General features: G+C 45.5%; 1 protein-coding gene across 1 annotated transcript in view; it reads right to left on the bottom strand.

The window, feature by feature from the left end:
• LOC147899385 (uncharacterized) overlaps nucleotides 1–20,860 on the bottom strand; it is a 503,340-nt gene extending 482,480 nt beyond the window's left edge. The window contains exons 1-2 of the mRNA XM_087377716.1: nucleotides 19,837–20,860; nucleotides 16,687–17,117 (exon numbers count right to left, since the gene is read on the bottom strand). Coding sequence (XP_087233842.1) covers nucleotides 16,687–17,117; nucleotides 19,837–20,860 — 1,455 coding nt within the window. The remainder of the gene's footprint in view (nucleotides 1–16,686; nucleotides 17,118–19,836) is intronic.
• Nucleotides 20,861–27,135: the final 6,275 nt, after the last annotated feature.

Raw genomic sequence — 27,135 nt, forward strand, 5'->3', positions numbered from 1 at the left:
AACAGATTGATGCAGCCTTGCCCTTGGATTGGGTGGACACAGATGACATGCCTATTACTTGCTCCACCTAGATGGGGGCTTTTTCCATATTGGGAGTTCCTTTACAGGTGATTGCTTTTCTTGACCCACATGAGGATGCCTTAGTATTTAATGTTTCTTCGGGGGGCATGGCTCTCTTTCACAGTGGTACTTGGATCCTGACCCGCTTCTCCTCGCCCTTGGCTCATGGAGGCTGTGGCTCTATGGAGGTATCCCAATTAAGTTTTTGCAGTGGGACCCTAGGGAATGGGAATGGATAGATGAAGGGCACTCGCCTTGGGAACGCGAAAGATCGTAATCATCCTTCAATTAAAGCTTCAGTTTGTGTATCTCTGTGTAGACACCTGGATGGAGCTGCTGTTTGCGACGGCGATGAGAGACGCTTTGCTAGAAATTTAAAAAAAATAGAGAGATGTAAAAAGGTATAACTCGGAAGCATGGGCTATAATTCCTTCCAGAGATCAACCAGGCGCAACTGAAGCAAAAAATCAGACCATGCCTGTGTTTCAGAAGCCAACATATGAGTGTGGCCTGAGGTGTTGTCACCCGATTGAGGGGCATTATTAAAGTCACCACAAATGAAGGCATGTTGTCGCCATGGATAAGTATGCATGGCAGCTCAGCAGATCAAAGCTCTATCACTGGAAGACTGGGGGGCATAAACCGATGCAAATTCACAAATGGTCAGCTTATGGACCAGAATTGTCGACTGGAGCAAGGTATTGAGCGCTTCATCTGGGAGGTCAACATGAGCAAAACACACTTGCATGACACACACAATAACAAGTGTTTCTCTCCTTCAACTTCCTACTATAGTATGGTTTCAACATTTAGAAGGCCCTAAACCCAATGTTACACGTTGGATTTTTTCCTTTAAAGTGTCAAAAGAACTCAGCTTGCTTGGCAATATTAATGTTAGATACTAAAAATATAACACTTTTTTAAGAGTATGCATGGTGTCATGCTTGTCTCGTTTTATGAGATCATATGTCTTCTTGACACCTGGATGTCCCGCACACGGGCTATCATGGCACTGTTGGCATCCCCTTCTTTCGTTACACGGTCAGTAATGCCAGGAAATTCCAGCTCAGCTGTAGGGGTTGGAGGCCCACCAGAGCTCATCATTGGGAGAACTTTCAGATTTCTGCTGACTTGTAGAAATTTTTTTGGCAGAGACTCTGGAAATCCCACCGGAATAGAAAATTCACTCTCTTCTTTTGGCTTTCTATTCATGGTGGGATAGCAATAAACCATTGGAGGTCCAAGTTCGGAGCTGACTCTTCTTGCCCTTGCTGCCTTTTTGCTTTGGAGACAATACAACACTGCCTTTGGGATTGCAGACAGGCAAGAATCATATGGAAGGGGATTGCAAGACTTTTTAGCACTTTTGTTCGCCTACCTTTCTATATGACCTGGGGATTAGTGGCTTGGCTTACTCTTTCAGGGCCCCAGGTATTTTTTGAGAGACTTGATTCCTCTTGGGCTCTTCACATCCGATGACACCTTGTGGAGTCGTGCTCTCTAGAGGATGTTCCGGCCACTCTTTATAGGGCTGCTCACTCCTCGGTCGACTCTCCATGGGATATCCTAGCTAGCATTGCAGCATGGCACATTTGGAGAGCCAGATGCACTGAGGCTTTGGAGGGTTCTCAGCTTCACCCTTCTCAAATCTTGGCCAGTACTTGACATGTACTACCACGACTGCACCTCCCCAGCACCCTGTACCATGCACTCCAGGACCACCAAGAGCAACAGGGCACCTTGTTTCGCGCACCCCAGGACCACTAGGGGCAACAGGGCGCCCAATGCCTGTAGCACACCCAGTAGCACGATGGAGAGCTATCAAAGCGGCTCCCTTACCTCAAGAGGAGACTTTTGATCCTGTTCAGACAGACGCCTTCCAGACTCCAGAGGTGGATGTTGCTGCAGCCCCAGACACTATAGTTCCACATCAGGAGGGGCCTTTAAATCCACCAGCCCCAATCACTTTGGTCTCTAACCCCTTGGTTTTTGACCACGAGGGGACTACAGGTACTTCTTCCCCACAGACTGTTCCTGCCACAGTCAGGACAACCGAGAAAGTGCAGGCGCAGATGAGGGTTCCTGATTCCTCTTCACCCCAACCACAGGCCTCCTCAACCCCCAGCTCCAGTTCTGCTGATGGAGGCCTGGCAGGTCCTTCTCCTCCATCTTCCACGAGTGCAGGTCTTCTTCGCACTCCTCGGCCAGACTTGCTTATCAGGAATTCTTTTTCGGCACTGGCAGATTCGGCAACTTTCATGGATGATGAGGAGTTTGTGCCCTCCACCTTAGGGGTCCCGGTCATTGGGATTCCTTCTGATAGGGCCTCCCTTTCAGTAGGTGTGGGGATCCTTTCACCTGTTGAGTTTCCTGCCCTCAGCAGCAGTGTTTCGGTCGGCCCAGGGGAAGCTGGTCTCCTCTACTAGGTCGGGTAAGCCTTTCCATCCAGCATCCTCCTGTCGATGAGGATAGTTAGCTAGAACATACAGGGCCTAGGCGGAGTTCCACACCGTCGCCGTAGGCAGCGGATCCGGAACCAACTTCATCCAGGCGTCACTGGAGGTGCTATTGATATCCTTTTTATCCAGGAACACAAGCTGGATGCCAGTGATTGCTCTAAGTCTGGCAAACTGCTTTCAGGACATACTTTCTGGTCACCTGCTATGGGCACAAGGGGAGGTACTTGCATTTCGGTCTCTCTTTCTATTCTCCCCTTGGTTGTTGGTCATGGTATTATCTCCCCTTCTAGAGCTCAATGGATCATTATTTTGATTGGAGGGCGTAAGATTGGTCTTCTCAATCTTTATGCTCCTAACAACAGAGGGGAGCGGATCTCCTTTTGGAAGGAGTTACTCTCTTGGGCCCCCATCGCAGATTCTTGGATCTTTGGTGGCGACTTCAACATGGTTGAGTTGCCTTCAGACAAAAAGGGAGGCAGACAGGGTGGAATTCATTCTTTGGAGAGGGCAGCCTGGGATGCCTTTCTCTTTCAGTTTAGTGGCAGAGACACTTGGTTGGATGATGCCTTTTATATTATGCCACAGTCACTCCTGTACTCTTGGTCGAATAGGAGAATACACATGCCCATTCATGCACGGATTGACAGATTTTATGTAGACGATGGGCACTTGACAGAGGAGGATCTGTATGCATTTCTACTGGGGTTTCCACCTCAGATCATTTTCCAGTGGTGTTGTAGATTCTTGAGCCTCATCGGAGAGGACGCTCTGCCAGTGTCAGGATTCCGGATGCTTTTTATGCAGAGGAGAGCCTCACGGAGGATATTTTACAGATTTGGGTTTCTCACATACAGGGTGGAGCTGTCCATCCATCTCAGGTAGCTACAACCTTATCCGGAATTAGTGACTATTATCATTCAGTCGCTGATTCTAGGAGACGTGAGATTCTCAGATGTGAGATTGGTATACGCCAGCAGTTAGCATATCTTCAAAGGGAAGAGCAGAAGAGGCCCACAGATGCTTGGATTCAGGAGCGCCTTGCTGCAACAAGGGATCATTTGCAGACATTGTTGGATCAGAGAGCAGAGTATGCCTTTCATGCACGGGCATCCTTTTGGATTTAGATGGGTGGCAGGGTCAACAAACACTTTTTCTCTACTCATGGGCCCAGACATAGTAGAGATAGTGTTTTGCAGCTTGTTGACTCAGACGGGGTGTTACAGTCAGATCCTGATGCTGTCATGCGTGTAGCTTCGGATTTTTTTGCATCCCTTCTTACTGTAGATCCAGGCACACAGGCCATTGATGATGCCAGAGAGGTTATTTGGCAGTGTATCCCTGTATTGGTGAAGGATGAGATGTATGTTTCTCTGGATGCACCTTTCACCAATGCAGAATTCAAGACTGCATTAGTTGCACTTCACAAAGGCAAGTGCCCAGGTTCAGATGGACTTACCCCCTCCTTTTTTATTACTTTTTGGGAGTAGATTGGTGATCACATTACATCATCCCTGCAGGGCGTGTGGGACTCTGGTGAGATGCCGGACTCACTCACAGATGGTCTCATTCATCTCATCCCAAAGGGGGGTAATAGGAATCTTGTGTCTCAATGGAGACCCATCACTCTTTTGGGCACTTTTTACAAGATTCAGGCGAAAGCCATGAGTCTACGGCTACAGGTTTTTCTTCCAGATTTGATTCATGACATGCAGATAGGGTTTGTGCATGGCAGAAGTATTTTTGATAATATTTTCTCATTTTGGGAGGCCTCAGAATGGGCCATGCAGAGCCGCCAGAGATTGGCCATTCTACTCTTGGACTTTGAGAAAGCTTACGACAAAGTAGACTGGGATTTCTTAGAGGGTACTCTATCTCGCTTTGGTTTTTCAGATGCATGGATTAGAGGAGTATCCTCTCTCTACAGATCAGCCCATAGCCAGTTGCTCATTGGGGGGGTAAGAGGGGACAGGTTTTAGATTTCCAGATCCGCCGTCCGCCAGGGATGTCCTCTTGCCCTGTTTCTTTTTCTGTTTGTGGCGGAAGCTATGAGTATCTACATTAGATCTCAAGCTGATATTTATGGGCTGAGGCTTCCTATCCGCCGGGAAGAAGAGCTCCTGAATAGTGAGTTGGTAGATGACACGGCTGTCTTTTTGGATGCCTCCCCTAGGACACTCACTTCCTTCTGGACAGCCTTGTTTTGCACGGCTGTAGGTGCACATATTAATTGGCATAAATCCAGTGGTTTTTGGATTTGCGAGGATGACACCCCGGATTGGGGTAATGATATTGGCTTCACTTGGGTACAGAGGGGCTTCTCCGTCAGATATTTGGGCTGCCAGGTTCGGGTGGGCATCTCTCCCTCACAACAGTTTGCTCCGGTGTTGGAAAGCATCAGAAGAAAGCTCCTTTTCTGGAGCTCAGCCAAACTTGACTTGGCCTCCAGGGTGGTGGTGGTTAACCAGGTTCTTCTAGCCACAGCATGGTTTGTATGCTCTTGTTGGTGCCACTCTAGGGATTGTATCACTCAGCTTAAGAGGCCTGTACGAAACTTTTTATGGAGTGGTCTAGATGGCACAACTGATGTTACAGCCAGGGTGGCTTGGGAGACCTTGATTCTTCCTACAAGAGAAGGGGGTTTGAATATCATCGACCCAGATCTACAGTGCAGAGCTTTACTCTGCAAGTTCGTTGTGAGAGGGCTTATGCCAGGACAAGAGCATTGTAAGGATTTTTTGATCAGATGCATACAGTCTCGCACGCCCACTTCAGGAGAGGATTGGACACATAGTACTAGATGGGTTTTCACCATAGCCCACCTCAGGTCTCCCTCTTCCCCTCTAATGGTTGCTATCCTGAAAGCATGGGCCAGCTTCAAGAGTACTCTTCGTAGGATTGCCCCATCCACCCGTGAAGAGATTGAAAGGCAGCCTATCATGTGGAATGACAGGATTTTGGATGAGCTTGGCAGACCACTTGGAGCTTCTCCTTACATGCAGTGGCCAAGATGGGAGAGGGGCCCTGCATCTACAGTGGGAGTATGGAAAGCCTTCAGGAAGCTTCCTGCAGACCAACAGGCCCAGATGGTTCTTAATCTCAGAGGGAGTGCAGGGAGAGTCCAATAAATTGATGCAGCCTTGCCCTTGGATTGGGTGGACACAGATAACATGCCTATTACTTGCTCCACCTGGATGGGGGCATTTTCCACATTGGGAGTTCCTTTACAAGTGATTGCTTTTCTTGACCCACATGAGGATGCCTTAGTATTTGATGTTTCTTTGGGGGGCAGGCTGTACAGATCCACAGACGATATCTTGTTGGAGGTACCATTTCAGCCAGTCAGGATAGTGGGCTTCATGGAGCATGGCTCTCTTTCACAGTGGTACTTGGATCCTGACCCGCTTCTCCTTGCCCTTGGCTCATGGAGGCTGTGGCTCTATGGAGGTGTCCCAATTAAGTTTTTGCAGTGGGACCCTGGGGAATGGGAATAGATAGATGAAGGGCACCGAGAGAAGGGCATCCCCTTCTTTCGTTACACGGTCAGTAATGCCAGGAAATTCCAGCTCAGCTCTAGGGATTGGAAGCCTACCAGAGCTCCTCATGAGAACTTTCAGATTTTTGCTGACTTGTAGAGAATTTTTTGGCAGAGGCTCTGGAAATCCCACCGGAATAGAAAAATCACTCTCTTCTTTTGGCTTTTTATTCATGGTGGGATAGCAGTGAACCATTGGAGATCCAAGTTCGGAGCTGACTCTTCTTGCCCTCGCTGCCTTTCTGCTTTGGAGACAATACAGCACTGCCTATGGGATTGCAGACAGGCGAGAATAATATGGAAGTGGATTGCGACTTTTCAGCACTTTTGTTCGCCTACCTTTCTATATGACCTGGGGATCAGTGGCTTGGCTTACTCTTCCAGGGCCCCAGGTATTTTTTGAGAGACTTGACTCCTCTTGGGCTCTTCACATCCGACGACACCTTGTGGAGTCGTGCTCTCTAGAGGATGTTCCAGCCACTCTTTTCAGGGCTGCTCACTCCTCGGTCGACTCTCCATGGGAGATCCTAGCTAGCATTGCAGCATGGCACATTTGGAGAGCTAGGTGCATTGAGGTTTTGGAGGGTTCTCAGGTTCAACCTTCTCAGATCTTGGCCAGTACTTGGACAGATACGATACACAGTCTGATGGCCATTTGGGCGACCATGCAAGGATCATCTCGAGCAGCCTCCTCCAAGAGAGTTACTTTTCTTAAAGATTGGAGAGACTCTCCCTTCTTTGCTGAGACTTCTACAGGGTTGAGATGGCATTTTCAGCCTCAGCCTTGGTTTCTTTCTACCTCATTCCTCCGAGGTGTTTTTATTACATGCTTAGCATGGTGTATTTCCGCACAGAGCTTGCTCTAGCAGGTTTCTTTCTTACTTAATAGAAGTCTCTTTTTTGAAGGAAAAAAAAAAAAAGAACCGTGGGTGATTGCTATGTAAAAAAATTTCATTATGCAACAAGGGGCTTTTTTGAACTGATCATGGCAAATGAAGAGCATAGAAAGATTATATTGGAGCACTCCCCTCTCTTCTATGGGCAGCAAATGGTTCATGTGTTGCCCTGGTCACCTACTAGATGTGAGAGAGGAGAGCACACACAAAGGAATACGGAGACACCAAAAGTGGTGGAGCAAAAGCTAATCCAGCTTATTCCTCTATCATATATATATGAGTATACATGGGCACTGTACAAGTGGGTGGGCACACTGCCCTTTACCCCAACAACCTTCCACTTAAAGGCAGTGTGCCTTTAAGGGAGTATAGTACACATATAATACAATCAGCCATAGGCTGAAAACAAGATGACCACACCATCATCCTATGCCCATCGGCACTTTACAATGTGCAAAGTGCATAGAGGATAAGCTGCTAGCAGACATCAAGATAGAAAATGACAAGCTGTAGATGCCTGTCAACCAAGATCTCATGCCAGATCTCACTGGGAGAGTGAACTCTCACCACCACGTGCTCCTGTGCTAAGTCCATAGCACCTGAACTATCACTGTGTAAAGAAAATAATGTCTCTGTACCACCTGTGACCATAAGCACATGCCCTACAATAGACCTCTGCTGGTCTACCCAACCTGCATCACCTGCATGCTGCTCGTGGAAGCATAAGGACCTGATGTCCACAACCGCTTCCCTACTGCCAAAATCTACCATAATCATGCTACCAACTCCCACTGCAACGGAAGCAAGAACTGGAAGTGTAGCACCAATGGCAAACATGTGAGAACCAAGTCTCAACACAGTCATGGATGCATGAAGTACTATGGCTGCCATATCAACCATAACTTGCTGCTCAACTGATCTATGATCGTCAAACCTACAGTGTTTCAAGTATGGAGCCAATACAGGCAATGGAGTACTCAGTAACTTCCCCCTCTCCATACTGAAACAACCAAGTATCTGACAAACATCATCAAGACCATGCAGCTTCCACTGCAAAGCATCCCTGTCCATAAGGAACCATATGGCAAGTAACCTCAGAAGGATAGCAACCTCCTGAATACTGAGACCATAACCTGTCTCACTGTGCATCACATCCTGAGCTCTCATAACGGTATCAAACCTATGAAGCCAAGCTCGAGGGGATTGCTTCTGGCTATGAAGGCACTTACGAAGCAAACATATCAATGATTCCTGCCCATGTGCAATATGACCCGAGTCAATAACTGCAGAAACCACATCTGTCCTGGCATAACCAGCCAATGGGTCATACCGGGCATCATTAGCCAATGTATCCTCCTCACCATGCATAGCCTCATCCTCATCTGCAAGAGGCACTCCGCATCCTGGGAATAAACTGTAACTGTCCATAGAAGATGCATCAACAATCTCCATAGGAGTATAAACCTGTGGAATACTAGAGACATCTGACCGTCTCTGACCAAAATCAGGAAGTAATCGTGGCTGTCCCAACTTTATAACCTGCTCACCATGGGAAAAACCTCCCACTCCAAGGGATATAGGCTGCCCCTGCAAAGAATTCGGAGGTATCACTGCACTTAAGCCCTCCTGGAACACCACTCTCCTGCTATCCACAGTCTTGGGCTGTCTAAATATAGCATCCTCTCTGAAATAGACATTATGGCTGCGTATCAACTCTCTAGTTGAAGAATCCCATAATCTGTAGTCCCTACTGGACTCATTGTATCCAAGGAAGATACACCTCCTCGATCGGGAACCATGAGCATAAGCCTCGCAGCCAAACACACATAAATGCTCATAACATGGTGCCCTGCCTGTCAAGAAGTCAAATGGCACTCTACCATTCAGAGATCTCCTGGGTGACCTGTTAAGCAAGTATGCAGCTGTCTTACATGCCTCAGCCCAATAGCATTCGGTAAGACCTGCATACCGTAGCATGCTACCAATCCTGTCCAATAGAATCCGATTTATGCCTTCTGCCAAGGCATCATGAGCAGAAAGATGAGGAGTGGTCAACACCCTCCTAATACCAAGTGTATCACATAGATGCTGAAATCTAAAAGAGGTAAACTCTGCATCACCATCAGTCATCAAGCTCAATAGCTTCTTTCCTGTGACTGATTTTCAGCATTACCCAAGAAGCGCTGAAATGTATCATATACATCATTCTTCTGCCGAATCGGATAGACCCATATGTACTTTGTAGCAGCATCAATAAATGTCACAAAGTAAGAGGCGCCACCCAGTGAAACAGTAGGCATAGGCCCATAAACTACACTATGAACCAACTGCAATGGCTCAACATACCTCTCACTGACTGTCTTTCTTACAAAAGAGGGTCTTGATTGCTGATCATCATCACAATCATGACATAAAATTTGAGAGACATCCATAACAGGAATGTATCTCAATGTTATAAGGGCTTCCATACCTGCAGTAGACATATGTCCAAGTCTGGCATACCATAAACTAACTGATGGCTGCTTACTAATCATAAGCATCTTATCCTGGACACCTGATACATGCAATGCATAAGAGAATCCAACCCGTGATCCCCTAGCCATAACCAGATTGCCTTTAGCAATCTTCCATGCATGATCACCCAAAGAGACATGATAACCTGCCTCAACCAACTGTCCAGTACTGATCTTGCTCGTAGCAAGTCCTGGTATATGTCTAACCCTCTGTAGAACAAGAATAGAGCCACTAGGCATAACAAGGTGGATATCCCCATAACCATAGACATCCATAGAATGATCAATGCCCATCAAACCACTCTCCACAATGCATTCCTGATATGCACTGAACCATGACCTATGAGGGGTCATATGACATGAAGCACATGGATCTAACATCCAATCACCAAGAATGGGTACATCAGTGGCCAAGAAGGAGGTGTCAGACATAGACAAAAGAATGCCTTCATCACTGCTACTATCAGTGGAAACCCTGGCATCCACACCTTGAAGCTCAACATGCTTCTTCTCCTTCTTCCTGTCATTCTTAACCTTGCTCTTCTTTTTGTATGTTCTCAGCCATTTCCAGCAACACTTTTTCATGTGGCCATACTTTCCACAATAGAAACATCTAACACAAGTCCGAGAGCTAGACTTGCTCTTGGAATTCCCCCTTGAACATGACCTGTTTCTACCAATTGATCGACCTTTGGAGTGCATATCAAGGCTGTATTTCAGCCCATCATGCTGTAACATAACACTATCATGGTCATACATCCGGCATATACGAGTGTAGAACTCATATGCATGGTAGTCTACACCCTGTACACCATCCTGTTCCTGCAAGTAGACTGACTTCGAGAGTGATGACTGAATGATAGAGCATGCTTGCTCATCCATGTCATCCCAATCACTCTGTTTAATGCTATTAGGCTTGACACCTTTGCATTGAATGGGCTTATGCTGCCTCTTCTGCACTAACACATCATAAATCTGCTCTTTCCAATACTGAAAGTTTGATCCATCCAACCTCTCAATATCAAAGAGGGCACTACCGGCTGTAGATGCCATATCTGTGGCACAATAGCTTACAACCAAAGAGCAGTATAGTGCAATAGGCAACCCAAATGACCAAAAAATATAGTGTTGTCCAGACCAATCAGGTCTCCAAATAAACTGGCTGATCCAATGCTCAAAAGCACTCAGCCATAAAGAGGCATAAACAAGAATATATGCAGCCCAGTAACCTGCCAATGCCTGGCAATCCAAGTAAGAAATGCACTGAACCAAATGAGCAATGCCTGCTCAACCAATGGCAATAGGAGCCCAGCTCAAATATCCATAAACATCAGTGCGGCATCCACCAATGCAAATCCATAATGCATCGAAATGGCATTTCCTGCAACACCAATGCATCACCTCAAGTGTGCAATCCTTTGGCAACAAAATCAAGCATTCACCACTTGCCAAATGTGCCAAAGTGACTTGCCAAAATGCCAATAATGCCCTTGGACTGAAGTGAGATCCCAATCACTTTCTGTAATTTACTTTGAGTTCCCAATTCACTGTTGTGCAAGAGAAATTCCTACAACAATACCTCACAGCCACTTTGAGCAAAATAACACGCTGTCCCTGTTTTTGAACAGCGATATCTTTTCACTGAAAGACCGGATGCCAAAGCTGTAAACAGCAAAGTTGTAGCTTGTAGAAAAATCTACAACTTGTCAGTTGACCTCAAGAGCCAAATCCTTGTGGATTCTCAGATATTCTCACCTGAAAAACAGCTTCACAAATAGACAGTAGACTGCAACTTTTTGTGGTTTTGCAGAGGCTGTAACTCCTGCAGCTTATACCGGATCAACTTGCTTCCAAAAGCAAAGTTGTAGTATGTTCAGTGAACTACAACTTTCCAGTTCGGCACAAAGTGCAATTTCGCACCAGGAAAGAGATATTCAGTCCTGAAAATGACTGTTCTGTCATTAAAAAAAAACAGCAGCAACTATTCAATGACCTGTCAGTCAAGAATATCAATCATTTTCTCGTGGGCTTCAAAGCATAACCAGATATTGAACATCCAATTTCTGAGCAAAATACTTGCATATACTGTGGCATCCAATGCATAAACTGCTTTCTGGAAATTGCATACCAGAGAATAAAAAATGCCTTTCAAGAGTCCCCAAAATGCATTTACTGCATGTATATGGCCTCATTATATTGGCATTCAAGTGAACATCAAATTGTATGCATTTGCCACTCACTTATGCATCCAAAATGCATCACCAATGGCATATACCAAGTGACATTTACTGCATCATTTTGCCAAAATGCATCAACTTGCCAAAGTGTATCAACATGTATGCATTTGCCAATATACAGTCTGCAAAATGGCTGTCTGCACACTGATCACGAACTGTCCCTATTTTGGATAGTAAATAACTCTGTACTGTAAACTCGGATGACCGAGCTGTCAACAGAGAAAACGTAGCCCTTCCAAAGTTCTCCGACTCCTCTGTTGGGCACCAAGCCTAAGTCCTTATGGATTTGCAAATACTTGCTGTCGAAAATGGCATTCTGCTCACTTTTACTGTCTGAAATACTGTCAGATTTCCAGACTCAAAACAAAGAACTCTCTCTTTTTCTCCAAAGTGGATGTTGTTGCTATCACTGGGCTGCTCTTCCTTTGCTCACGGGAAGGAGAAGGGTATGGAGAGAAAGAGACTCCTATCTATTCCATCTAGGAGCTCGCAGTGGCTCACGAGCCATCTGCAGCAGCTGCAGCTACAAAGAGCTTCCCTACAGCCCTCTCCAAACAACGCTCTCCAATGAAGGCTCAACCTCAACTCCAGCCTGCAGCACACCCCAACGTAGAAACCTCTGCATTGAGCAACTCCTACAACGCCAGTCGCACGGCATCACACCTCTCCAGTCAACGTCCTAACAACAATGCATCGCTCAAAGCTCTAGCCGTAGCAGTAGTAGCAAGCCTAAATGACGCTCCTACAATCGGATCTCCGAGTCTCCAAACACTTCACAAGCAAGCCCAAGCCTACGCCGTCAACGATCTCCAGCAAGTATCTACGAAGCAATGCCTCCATCAACGAGGCAATGAAGCTCCCAAATGATGTCTTCTCCAACCACTCCTACTCACGGCTCTACAACAGTGTCCTGCAACACACGCTCATGGGTGCCTCAATAGCCTGGGCTCCCTCGATGGCTCCATTGAACTTTCTCCTTAGGCTCTTCTCCTCGAGCTCCCCGTAGATCGAACGCCATGTGCTCTGATACCAGTTGTGGGAGAGGAGAGCACACACAAAGGAATACGGAGACACCAAAAGTGGTGGAGCAAAAGCTAATCCAGCTTATTCCTCTATCATATATATATGAGTATACATGGGCACTGTACAAGTGGGTGGGCACACTGCCCTTTACCCCAACAACACTAGAGATTATCAGGCATTGATCAGACACAGATGCCCTGTCTGGGTGGAAGTTGTGGATTTCCCCCAATGTCTGGCTTCTCTTTTGCCAAAAATTACAGCCTCTCTTAGCAAAGTGGTTCTCTTGGCAAAGTGGTTTGCCCACCACGGCCTAATGGCAATTCAAATAGATTTTGCATTTTGTGGGATACAGACAATCCAACCCCAAACTCTTATTCGGTCACAATGAATAATGTTTCGATGGGCAGTGCCTTTTATAAATTGAAATGGGGTCTCTTTGTAGGTGCTTGCTTTGAATGCAAAAAGTTCGGGAACATGACCCAACTACATGTCATTGGATCAATAGGACCCAAGAAAGGTCATGCTCTCGTATAGCACCTAAGGCTTGTAAAGGAAAAGCCAAGCTATCATGCTCAAGTCCTATAGAAAGAAGAGTGTGTAAAGGTGCTCAATAGCTTTCCAAATAATCCGCACCTGTCTGCAATCCCATTGGCAATGCTGGATGGAATCCATTGAGTGCAAATAGAATCTACGCCAAACCTCAACCTCACTGCAATCCCTCCATGTATAGAAAACCAAAATAAGAGAGTGATCTTCCTATTCCTTGGGGATTTCCAGAATTTCTTGCAAAAGTATTTCTGCAAATCAGCATAAATGTGAAAGTTCTCCAATGACGTGCTCTGGTGGGCCTCCAACCTCTCAGGTTGAACCGAAATTTCCTAGCATTACTCACATTGTACTAAAAGAAGGGGAGGCTCTTATCTCAATGCCTTGCATCAATCCATTCCCATTTCCTGGAAACCCACTACAAATACTTGATTGGGACCCCTCCAAAAATCCAAAGCCTACAAGAGCCCAAGGGAATGTGATCTGGGTTAGGATCTAGATACCAACTTGAATCCAAGAAACTTGGCTCCACATGAACTACAACCTTGATAGGCTGAAAGGGAAAATGCGTAAGTATATTCTCTGAGGATCTTGACAATCTGCCCCCAGATTGAACATCAAAGACCAAGGCATTCCTATTTGTATGTGAAATTCCCATGACTTGAAGTGGGATTCTTGATCTTGTGACGCCTCCTAGCCAAGTAAGGACAATGGTATCTGTCACCTGGGAGGACCCAATCCATGGGTATAGCTAAGCTGGCCCAAGCTTTCAAGATGACAACCAGAAGAGAGGAGGAGGGGGTCTTAAGCGGGCTAAGGCAAATATCCACTTGCTTGTATCTAACCAATCTCCATCTGTGGAAGGAGAACAAGATGTACGCATCCAATGAAAAAGTCCTTCCAAGATTCCTACTCTGGCATAAGACCTCTAACCATCATCTTGCATAGTAAGACTCCGCTTTGTAAGTCAGAGTCTATGATATTATGGCCTTCTTCTTGTGTGGAAGGTTCACAATCTCCCAAGCCACCCTAGCTTTGGTGTTTGCCAAACCATCTAGACCACTCCAAAGAAGATTCCTTATCGGCCTTTTGAGCTGAGTGATGCAATTCTTGGAGTGGCAACAACAAGAGCATACAAATTAAGCCGGTGGCCAATAGCACCTGTTGACCACAACCATCCTAGAGGTGAGGTCAAGCTTAGCTGAACTCCAAAAAAGGAGTTTCCTTCTGACACTCTTCAACACATGGGTGAACTGGTGTGAGGAAGAGATGCTCGTACCGACCTGACAGCCTAAATATCCGATAGAAACACCCCTCTGAATCCAAGTAAATCCAAAATCAATCCCCCAATCCAGAATGTCTTGGTCAATTCAAAATCCATTGGATTTATTTCAGTTAATATGTACACCTGCTGCCAAACAGAATAATCCAAGACTGCCCTGAATGAGGTGAGATTTAGTGGAGTGGCATCCATAAAAACCGCGGTATCATCAGCCAATTCACTATCCACCACCACAAGCTCTCATGTTGTATCAGGGGGAGTCTCAGCCCAACAACATCTACCTGAGCTTTCAAAAACAAGCTCATCACTTCAGCCACGAATAAGGAAAGAAAAGGTACAAAAGGACATCCGTGTCAGATTGATCTTGAAATCTGAAACCTCTCCCCCTTTAGTCCTCTAATAAGCACTTGGCTGTGGGCTGATTTGTACAATGAGGAGAACCCTCTAATCCGTGCATTCAAGAATCCAAACCATACAAGGGTGCCCTCCAAAAACTCTATCATAAGCTTTCTCAAAATCAAGGAGTAAAATGGAAAGTCTTTGGCCAGTATGCATAGCCCACCGTGAAGCTTCCCAAAAGGAAATATATGTTATCACATATACTTCTGCCATGCACAAAGACATCTGAATGATGTGCATGTTTCTGCAAGGCATAGCTTGCATGCACCTTTTACAATCATACAAATCAAGAGAAAGACATCTGAATGATGTGCATGTTATAGAAAGACATCTGAATGACGGTTATAGAAAGACATCTGAATGATGTGCATGTTTCTGCAAGGCATAGCTTGCATGCACCTTTTACAATCATACAAATCAAGAGATTCACTGGTTTTATAGCCCGCCACATTGGCTATTAGTACCTGCTTTGGGTTAACTTAGGTAATGAGCTGAAACCCTAAGAAGTAGGCTGCAAAATGCCAGCCGCTTGTCCTTTTACAATCACACAAATCAAGAGATTCACTGGTTTTATAGCCCACCACACTGGCTATTGGTACCTGGTCTGGGTTAACTTAGGTAATGAGCTGAAACCTAAGAAGTAGGCTGCATAATGCCAGTCTCTTTCTTGTCAACACCCTCACACATAGCTGAACTTGTGTTGATTTTTAAAGCATAATATAGAAGGTTATTTTCTTTGGAAAAGGAAAATATGAGTATCGAGGCTGAAATTGTAAGAGACTTCAAGACTATACCAAAATGAGTGCACCCTAGAATGTCCCGATACACTACAAGTAATTCAAGAAAACAAAGTCGTTGGGAAGCAGGGGCTTTGCTAAATGAGTGGTCTCTGTCAAAGCGAGATTAAGAATAAAATCTCCTTGTGGTGACGTCTTGGGTGTGGCCACCCTCCTCTCAAACTTGTCATCCTAGAGCTCCAGAACAACTACTCTAACTATGCTTAGGGAAAGCAAGACTTCTGATGGTGGTAGGAGTTGAAGAGCCCCTTGACCAGTCCAAGAGGTCACCGTACAAAACCCTCTGGGCAAACAATCCAGATAGTTTCAGAAAAGGCTAAGATCCTTGACAATTTATTGCAGAAGGGAGGTAGATAGGAAAGAGAAAAAAGGTGACAAGGGGGGAGGCACAAGAAAAAAGGAATGGGATAGGACTAATGAAGGTAGGGAAAAAGGAGGAACAAAGGAGGGCCAGAGAAATTTGGGTCTTTGGCACATATACCCACAGCTTTCTTGTTTCCATGGGTACATCTCTTGTGAGAAGTCTTGGCCTACATACTACTATAGCAGGCTCTTCTGCATGATTAAGACTGGTTCTGCAAAATCCCCCTTTGGGAGAGCAGATTGGTCTCCTCAACTTTATCATGGGCTGCCATGATGGAGACAGTGTAGAGATTAAAAAAAGAAAAACATAAGAACGGTCGCATCTCTGTTCCAGTAGTGAAAGGCAAAACTATTGAAGAGACAAACATTGATGCTCACTCGATGTTTATAAGAGGAAAATAGTAAGAACAACTCCAACGCTCAGAGCATTTTAATAAGGTTGTTCTAAGGACATAGATCACATGACATAAGATAACTGCAAGCTGGACAGAGTATATTGCATGGCAGACCATAACTGCAAGCTTGACAAAGTTTTAACAGTAATAGTATTAACAGGAGAAGATAATGCGAAGAACTTACTCGAAAAATTTGGGCTTGCTTCTTCACATCTTGACAAATTTTCCCCAAAATTTGCTGAACTTTTTCAGAACATGCTTCTATGGATGGACTTGCAACATTGTGGCGTTGTTGGCTTTGAGCTTCCAAGAATTCGTCCATTGTATACAGGTGATTGGGTGCAAAGAGCAACATTTTCAGGTCCATAAGATCACAGATACACCCATGGATTTGAAGCAATGCACTGATGAAAAAAGGTTTTGCCTTGAACATTTTTAAAATTAAAGTTTCATGCACCCGCCTAAAATTTCTCTGACCAATATGTTTTCTCCAGATTGAAAATGCTTTTTGAATCAGATACTTTCCAAAGAACTTAATGCGCCGTAGTGAGAGGAAAATAGATTTCTCACGTAACCACTCTTCCAAAGGCAGAAAAGTACCTTCACTGATTGTGCCTGCAGAACGATTACTTCTCAATGACAGCAATCATTACATGTGTCTTAAGTATAGAAGTGGAGGAATTACTGATATGTGGTGGTGCCTCAATCTATGGTGAAGGGTAATCTTCTACCAAGGTATGGTCTGTGGCATGGTCTGTCGAAGAGTCTACGAAAAAGCTGACAAACCAGAAGACATACAGTTTATATGTATAGGTGGAAGACAAATGATGTGTTTTAAATATTGAAGTTTCTCTCTGCAACAGACCATATTGTTGTGATAACAATCTGAAGTTTACAGCATTGCTAAGCCTTAAATGGATGGAATCAATGTCAAAATGTCAGAACATGATGGAGAATGGACAATCCATATCAGGTAAGTAGTTATGATGAATTTTTTGACACAGAAATGTGCATGAGAGTGTACATGTGTAGGCAGTGAAGCACATAACAGAGTCATCTCACATAGAAAGGCTATGTCCTGTTCTCCTCAATCAGACCACTCCCTCCTCTTTCCACATGCTGTCTCCTCCCTTTCCTTCATTTGTCTTTTTTCTCGTATTCAATAATTCCTATGTTTCCCAGCTTGTTTTCACTTTTAACTTTTTTTCTCCTGTTCAATAATTCCTATGTTTGTTTTCAGGTTTCCCAGCTTGTTTTCACTTTTGTCTGTCTGTTTTTAGGTTAGGCAGATCTTGATTTATGTGGGCACAACTTTGCCAGTTAGTTTTGATTTCTCTGTTTGGGCCTGTTTGCAGTTGTATTTTTCTCGTCTCTGCTCATTTTGCACGTTGTGTACTATTTTTCCCTTTTGTTCTCATTTTCTAGTATTCGCTTCCCTTTCTCTAATAATTTATGCCTGTTCAGATTTGCCTACATTTGTTTGTCATTTAAGATGCTTCCCTAACCCCGTGTCATGTTACTAGATTGCTCCCTCACGTTTCCATCCTTTGCTTGGTAATCCATCCATTCCTCCATATTCCATCGTTCTCCCTTCTCGTCAGCCATTATTTCTCCCTTGGTCCGGTGCCAACTTTGCTAGCCCTTTCCTCTATTCTTGCCCTGGCGCCCCTCTTGCTCCTTTACCCTCCAGTTAGTATTGTTTTTCGCTTTTTCACAAATTGGCGAGAGCCCCCATTTCCCCCTTTATTCATCTGGGAAAGTCCTGTTAGCATTACCTTTACTTGTGGAAATTCTTCCCTAACACATTGTAGCAAATATCAAGGCATACCAGCTCTGCCAAGGTTAGTGCCACTCTCCCTATGAGGTTATGGAGAATCATTTGGGATATGGAAAGTGGCACTAGTGCCAACACTCCCTATGAGGTTATGGAGAATGGCTGTAATTCCCCTCTCCCTATCAGGTTAAGAGAATGCCATTCTCCTAGGATCATAGGGAGAGTGGAAGTAATGGTTGACCACAGAGATCCCAAAACCTTCAAGTTGTGTGCTCCTCATAGGGAGAGTGGAAGTAATGGTTGACCACGGAGATCCCAAAACCCTCAAGTTGTGTGCTCCTCAGTGAGCTTCAGCGCTCATCTGAAGAGCGAGTTCTTTAGACTGCACCCTCCTGTACGTGTGCTCTCCTACTGGCTGTGAGTGTGCATCAGATGATGCTCTACAAGGATAAAGGCTGAACTGATGAACTGCCCTAGATGGCCTTTTATAGAGCTGGGTAGCTCTCAAGGTGTGTGCTCTCCAATGTGGAGGCTGTAGGTTGTTGTAATGAAGGCTGTAGCTGCTGCTGTTGATCAAGATACGAGAACGAGAGTGAGCCTTTATATAGGTTTGGCCTGGAGCCCTAACTGGGTGAACTGGAAGAGGAGGTTGACTAAGTTTGTAGATTTGGCAGACCATCTGATCTGGCCAGCTAGATATAGAGCCTATAAATAGCCCACCCTGGCTGTGTTGCCATTCGCCGATCCCTTCATGATGCCACTCTTCAGTCTTTCCCCCACACTACGAAATCCATCCACCCACCACCAATTGGATTGGTCCCTTACAATAGCTGGTATGATGATTGTAAGGCCTTGTGCTATCAACATTGATTCAAGATCAAGAATCATCTTTTGACTAAAGCAGAGACCAAACAAAAATATTATCGTTTGGTCTGTCAAAGAAGAGAGACTTCATTTGCCAAAATGAGGAATTATTAAGCATTATATTAGCAGTAACTCCAAAGACTTTGGTGGAAGCTTTACAAGCGGAAGTCCTCACCCCTGCTCACTGATTCAACCATCTGGCGCACCAGCAATGTCCTATTACTGAATTCCTTTCTGGACTTCTCACCAGAGCCATTGTCAGCCGAGATCATCTCCTCTATCCTCAATCGACCAGTAGATTTGGTCCCCCAAGCAGCATACAGACGTTCCAACACTCTCATGAATAGTTACCCAACTCGCCCATTGATGGTGTCTCTCCCCTCCTTTTTTCGGGCTGTCATGTAGACAGTCATGCTAGGCTACTGTACCCTTCCGCAAAAACTCGCAGTGTATGTTCAATACTCTTGTCTCAGACATCAGCCGCTCTCTCTCTTTCAGCCTTCTCAGATTGTATTCCCAATTTTGTGCAAGAAACGAAACAGTACTCTTTCAGAACACAAGGATATTCTTGCTGACAGTAAGACAACAATGTGCCTCACATTGAGACACACACAAATGATCAAGGATGTAGCGATCTTTTTCAGACTATTCGAGAGAGCAAAAATGGTGCAAAACCACATTTATGCTTATACTAACCTGATCCAGGCTCAATGTGAACCATGCCCGCAGAGGAGATTATGAAATATTCCACGTTCACCTCTTCCCTCGGGACAACAACAAGGTCATATGGTGAAAACTCCTCTCCAGAATCAACTCGATTGCAATAAACAAACTTCACAGGATCTCCAGTTTCCAGCTCTGCAAAATAGCGCATGGCATCATCACCTGTTCTCAGATTGGAAAATCTCAGATCGTCATCTGCATAAAGGGATTTTTCATCCTTTGGTGAAATTTTGGCGGGTCCCGTGATATTCAACTCTGCTGTCGTTGGACGTATTTGGTGTCCGACCAGCCCAGTCCACTGCTTGGTATCCATGGCAAAGTCAAATGGCTTGGCTTTAGGAGCCAGTATCATATGCTTGGAAACTACCTCTTTGACGCCCAGCGGTAAAGGTTCCATACATTGGAAGAGGAGTGCCCAGCCTGGACCGTCTTCTCTTTCCCTCCGCCTCCTTGTGGGAAGCTTGTAAATGGCATCCAACTCGTCTACCTTTGGTACAATAAACAAACTTCCAGATTCTTTTTTAACAACAGAATCATCCGGATGCCAGACCCCAAAGCGGCCTAATTCTGTGGTGCTCGACGAGGAAGCCATTCCATCTCTTGCGTCGAAACCTTCGTAGTTTGCCTGTCCAGTGCTTCTGCCAGCTTCATGACAATCCCCGAATTCGGGTTGATGGGGTTGCCTTCGTTTTTGGAGTCCTTGTTCCAAGTCCAGCTCCTTATCGTTCGAAGGTGTCCGTTCGGCCTTCTTCCTCTGCGATCTATGTTTGCGTTTAAGCCCAGCGAATTGGGCGGGGACGGATGAGCCATGCCATTCATGTGTATGAGCTGAGGGACTGGTAGAGCCGGGGATGTCCCCAAGATGCGAGGATGAAGCGAGTGCCCGTTTAGTGTCATTGATGGGGGGATGTGGGGTTCTCATTTCATCCCCGAATTGCACGAAGCTGAGGGGCAGCGACGTGGGGAGAGACTGTTGCTCTTCCGCTTCCCAGGACATGGACACCAGACCGTTGATTCGTAGCCCTTTTCAACTAGATTCCCATCATCATGCATTAAAGCGCATTCACATGGATTTCTCTTATTGGCCCTCCCCTTTCCCACATGATCCTAACCGCCTAAGTTTACACACTCGGCCACAAAGGGCAGCATCACATCTGATCCCCCTTTTAAAGGCATGGACAGTCTTGAGCAGGCACGCTTCCTCGCCTAACCACTCGTTGTTTTTACCATTTGCCTTAGCTTGTTTGTTTGTATTCTCATGGGCAGGTGCTTGTATGTATAAAGACTCCTGCCTACCATGAGGCACAAATAGGCTCTCTGGTGCGGCAGGGAGGCGGTGTATAATGACCTTAGCTAAGACTGGGTTCAGACAAGGCCCCCTTTGGGAGGATGGTTGTAATCGTGCCATGTTCAGACAGGGAAGCTAAAGCTATTAATAGAGGATGATCATTCATCCAATACCCGATAGCTTCACGTCCGTGAATTTCTGATTGGTTGAACGGTGCTTGGTGGGCAGAGCGGACAGGGTTCTCTTCTAGCAGATATCTTCTCCCTCTGATCAACTTACTACAAATCTTGGGGCATTCCTTTTGCAACGATGGCCACCGTCTGAACCCGCCCTAAGTTTATACTATACATAATTTGACTTTGTTCTCTCTTTAGAATTGATGCCCTCTCTACATTTGGTCACATTTGCAAAGTTACAACTTACTTTGGGGCTTTTACCAAATTTTCCTCTTTTTGGCATATTTGTCCTCTCAAATTTTGGGAGTTTTGCCACATTTGCTGTTATTTACAGTGACTTTTGTTTGACACAGCCAGATTTGTGTTCTATTTGCATTTGCCCTTTGATTTGGGCTATTTGTCCCTTGAAATTTGTGGCATTCAGCCAACACTTGGGAGGGATCCATCTTAGCATTGGACAGATTTGCAGACATTTTTCCTTTGCTTTGGGTTGGTCATTTGCAAGACATCTATTTGCAGGGGGGGTCCTTTTATTGGACATGTATCGTTTGTTGGTTACTCTTTGGGGATAGCTTGAGCATTTTGCCCAGTGTTTAAGTAGCTTACTTGGCATTTACGGTTGCTGAGCATTTCCTATCATTTTTGGGTTGGCACTTGCAGATTTGCAGTCAGCTTTCGAGCAGCCAGCTCATTGCATTATAGCCTCGAGGCTTTGACATTTGCAAGGCTCACTTTATCTTTGGGGATTTTTATTTGCAATGGCTCACCATCAATCTATTGGAATGCTTCCCCATGAAGACAAGCTTGATGGTACCAACTATCCCATGTGGTCATGCGGGTGCGCCACCTGTTAGTATCCCACAAATTTTGGGGTATTATCAATGGATCAAAGACTAGATCTGTCTCTTCATCACAGGCACCTACTGCCACTGCAGCCACTTTTGGCTCATGTACCACTACTCACGCAGTGTCTGCCGCCGCAAACCCTCCATCACCTAAATAGATTCTTTGGGATCAAAGAGATGCACAAGCACATGCACTAAATTCTATGAATAGCAAGAGGGAGGTTATACCTCACATTTGGTCTTACAAGACAACCAAGGATGCATGGGATACTTTGGCCATTCTTTATCAAAATTTCAATGAAGCCTGTGTTGCCTATATATGCAGGTAGATGGATAATGTTAATATGAATGAATGGGATGGCATGGATGCCTATCTCACCAAGATAAAGGATTTTAGAGAGCCACTCATCAAAGTTCATGAGATTTTTCCAGATTCACAAGTAGTGGCTACGACACTTGATGGGATCCTTGACTCATGCCAGGGATTTGCTACAACATTGAGGCTAGTAGCCATGGGTAATCCCAACCACTATAGCTTCAATAAGCTTGTTTCCCTTCTCTTGCAAGAGGAGAAGAGTCGCGCAAATCAGGTTGCCTCTATTCAGGTGGATCATGCCTTTGCTACATATCATAGAGGCAAGGGCAAAGGGGGCAAGAATTTTAGCAAGCCCAAGACTTCTCAAACTTCATCAACTTCTTCCTCATTGTTAGATGGGAAGAAAAAAACAAGCACTATAATTATTGTAGGAAGTATGGCCATGACATTTTTAAATGTCACAAGCGTATAGCTTCAAAGAAGAAAAAATACCAAACAGGTCTTGCTATCACAATTGCCTCTGCTACCCCTGAACATGCTCATGAGGCAACAATTTGTTGTGAAATGCTAGTTCCATATAGCAAAGCATGCTACAGCCTTATCTACTCAGATTCTGAGTCAGATTGGTACTTTGACAGTGGTTCTTCTAAACACATTACTTCCTTCAAATCTCTCTTTTAGTCTTTGGGTACTCCTCCACATGATGGCACAGTGACGTGCCAACAATGCATCTTACCCCCTGAAAGGCGATTTCCTCCTTCAGCTTTCTTGCAGGATCTTCTGCTGTTATTCAACTTTGGAGGTTGCAAATTTTGCAAGGAAGTAGAAAAAGCACTGTTCTCAGCTTTGATAACAAGTACCTGGAGAAACCTCTGACTATAAAGGAGTTTTTTGAAGCTATCAAGGTGATGGCTGATGGTAAAACACCAGGAGAGGATGGACTATCAATTGAATTCTACAAAAAATTCTGGTCCACTGTTGGCCCATACCTCTTCTCTTATAGCAGGAAGTGTTGAAAGTGGGTTCTTGCCTACACATATCAATGGTGGTGTTATAAAACTTATTCCTAAGGAAGGAGATGCTCTGAGGATTAAAAACATAATGGCCAAGTGGATCCTACCAGAGCAGAAAGGCTTCATAAAGGGTAGACATTTACTTGAATTTATCATCAACATTTGGGAGGGATGTGAATATGCCAGAGAAACAAAACAGGTTTGGAAGCTCGACTGCCATTAGGGCATGAAGAATGGCTAGGTCATTGTCAAAGATTTGATCTTCAATTTCAGCATTCTCAGCCTCAGTTTCAAGGTCCCAAGGGAAATCAGAGTCATCATTGGTATGGGTACTTGCTTCAGGTTCATTATCCCATTCGAGGTCAACCATAAAGAATGGCACCTCTAGATCGATTGGTTCTTCATGTGTGAGTGCAGGATCTACCTGTAGCACCTTAGCATCAATTTGCAAGAAAATGGGGTCTAATGAATGGTAGTTGTCGATGGTTGCCAATGTCTATATCCAGTTATTGACATTGCTTTGGGAATCGCCCGCTATGGCATGCTGTTGCAAGGGAGCTGATTTGCTTGAGATCGTCGCGTTGAAGATGTGTCATCCAACGCTGCACAATTGGTTTTATAACTCCTACCCCCACATTCACCCTGACTGTGGTGTCGCGATTTTGAATTGTCAGTTTATTAGTTCCCCAGTCATGGAGGACTGATGCTTCCCATATCCAAGGACGTCCTAGTAAGATTTGATGGGACTTTTTGGGGAGATCCAAGATTGTGAATTGAAGGAAAAAGCGGACTCCTGCGACGTTTATAGATATGCCATTCACTATTCCCAAGGGTTTATCCCGTGAATCATCGGCAAGGCGTATGTTGAAATTAGCCTTTTGCATTGGTGGGAGACCCCGTTCATCGTAGAGCTCCTTTGATAAGACATTTACACTTGCTCCACCATCCACTATGGCTTGGACTTCATTATATGCCTTGTGGATCAAAGGCACAATAATGTTGTGTATGTCATCTCTCTCACCCATCTGCACACGGATATCTTCGATGTCATCCATAGGTGGGGGGGGATTTGCGAGTTCAATCCAGCCTTTGAAACTCTCCCAGAGATATGGGACAATTTCGTAGGAGGATTCCAATGGGAATTGACACATGGCAACTCAGGATGCTAGAGAGTGCGGCTCCTTCAAGTTGACATGGCGTTACATTATGTTGTGGAGTCTGTTGTTGGAACAGAGGCTCGAGTACAGTATCAATGCTTTGTGGGGCTAAGTCATGGATTGGGTCTTGAGCTTGTTTCTCAGCCTCAAATTGAGCTTGTTCCTTTTGTACCCATTGTTGAAGTGCCTGAAAACGAGCCTTCTCCACTTCTGCATTTGGGTATGGAGCTTCTTTTATTTGAGGCTTGGGAGCTAATGTGGATGAGCTTGGCTGCTCATTGCTTAGCAGAGGTGGAGGAGGGAGGTGGTGGTGGAGAGGGGGGGGGTGGTGGAGATGGAGAAGGGGAGGGGAAGGGGGGGGGTGGAGAGAGGGGGGTGTGTGGTGGAGATGGAGGAGGGGGGGGAAAAGGGGGGGTGGTGGAGATGGAGGAAGGGGGAGGTGGAGGTGGAGATGGAGGGGGTGGGGGGGGGGGGGGGGGGGTTGTGGAGAGGGGGGGGTGGTGGAGATGGGAGAGGGGGGGGGTGTACTGGAGATGGAGGAGGGGGGGGGGGAAAGGGGGGTGGTGGAGAGGGGGGGGGTGGTGGAGATGGAAGAGGGGGGGGGGTAAGGGGGTGGTGGTGGAGGGGAGCGTGGAGGGGGTGGTGGTGGTGGAGGGAGAGGGGGGGGGGGGGGGAAGGGGGCAGGGGGGATGGTGGTGGAGGGGTGAATGGTGGAGGGGGAGGGGGAGAGGGAAAAAAAGAAAAAAAACTTGATGGATGGAAAACTTTGACGGAAATCCAAAGGGAGGAAGAGATGGTCACTTGAACGCTCTCCAAGTCTTTCTCGATGTAACGGGATTGTTGAGGACTGGATGGCTAGGTTATCGCCTGCGAGATGGGCTTGAAGTAACCCACCGTGTGAGGATGGGAGTAGGGTGGTGGTCGATGGAGAGGGAGGAGTGTCTTCCGTAGGGCTCGGAATGGGAAAGAGGATGGAGGCATGATGTGAAAGAAGAAGAATGAGGGGGTGGACTGGGTTTTTATACGAAATGGGTTACCCTAACCTCTGCCCGAGTCACAACTTTTCATGGTTAGCTCAGTTTGCTCTTCTGCAAAAAGGTGAAATGATTGAAATTACAAGTTCTATGCATTCGTGTCCACTACCTAGCCTGATTTATTTATCAAGTGGCATCTTTTTAAGAAATAAAGAAAATTTCTTAAGGTAGTAACCCAAAGTTGATGCTATGTTTGGCTAGAGTTGGAAAAAATTTTACTCTCCTTGACCTTGAGTGTTATGTTCGTGAAAATTCATAGTAGTTTGTCTTTTACACATACCTGCGTATGTTTACTCGTTTCTTGAGATGCTAGTCTCCCCGGCAGTGGTGCCAAATGTTGGCTTTCCCACGGCTTCCACAGGAAGAGCGCGATATTCTAAGTATGCAATATTTCGAGGCTTTTTGTCACCTACAGATATATCAAGGTTGTCGTTTGCAGTATACGTGTAGCTTAGGACCTCGAGTCATATTCCGATGAGAGACATAGACTTAAGTGTGGTAAGCAAACATAGTGCATGCATGTGTGAAAGGAACGTGCATCATCATGGTTGAGGTAATGAAGGCTTTTGCCTTCATCGGGGGTTAACGGGTTTAGGAGGAGTTTAAGGGTTAGAGAGAGCTTCCAAGGTTTAGAAAGAGGTTCTAGAGTTTAGAAGAGGTTCAAGGATTAGAAGGAGGTTCCAAGGTTTAGAGAGAGGTTCCAAGGTTTAGAAGGAGGTTCCAGGGTTAGAAGGACGATCCAAGGTTCAGGGTAGAGTACATGGTGGAGAACTCGTCTCCCTCGTAGATCATGGAGGTTAAGGGTTGAGGAACTAAGGGTTTAGGGGGAGTATAGGAGTGGGAGAGGAAGAAGGTGTAAGAGCATGGGGGAAAGGAGGGAGAGAAGGAGGGAGGAGGAGGAGGAGGAGGAGAAGGGAGGAGGAGGAGGGAGGAGGAGGAGGAGAGGATGGGTTGCAAGGTTGGAGGAGAGGGGAGGAGGAGTTGCAAGGTTAGGACATGCTTTTGGACATGGAGTGCAAGGAAGCATGGACACTTGAGACAATTGCTTGGAATACCAAAGTAGAACTCAACACAATGCCCCAAAGAGTGTGGGGCTTCATTCCATTATGGAGTATTTATACAAGTTGGAGCTTCTCTCTCTGCATGTAGGAATTGTTAGAAATTCTCTCTCTGCATGTAGAACTTGCATATAGAAGTTGCATGTAGATGTTGCAAGTTGCATGTAGGAGTGGCATATTGCATGTAGGATTTGCATGTAGAACTCGCATGTTGCATGTTGCATGTAGAACTTGCATGTAGGAATCGCATGTAGGACTTGCATGTAGGAGTTGCATGTAGAAGTTGCAAGTAGAACATGCATGTAGGAATCACATGTAGGACTTGCATGTAGGAGTTGCATGTAGAAGTTGCAAGTAGAACATGCATGTAGGAATCACATGGAGG

The sequence above is a fragment of the Dipteris shenzhenensis genome, chromosome 8, assembly GCF_047967505.1.
Source record: "Dipteris shenzhenensis isolate YYH24624 ecotype China chromosome 8, Dip_SZ_1.0, whole genome shotgun sequence".
Taxonomy (NCBI): domain Eukaryota; kingdom Viridiplantae; phylum Streptophyta; class Polypodiopsida; order Gleicheniales; family Dipteridaceae; genus Dipteris; species Dipteris shenzhenensis.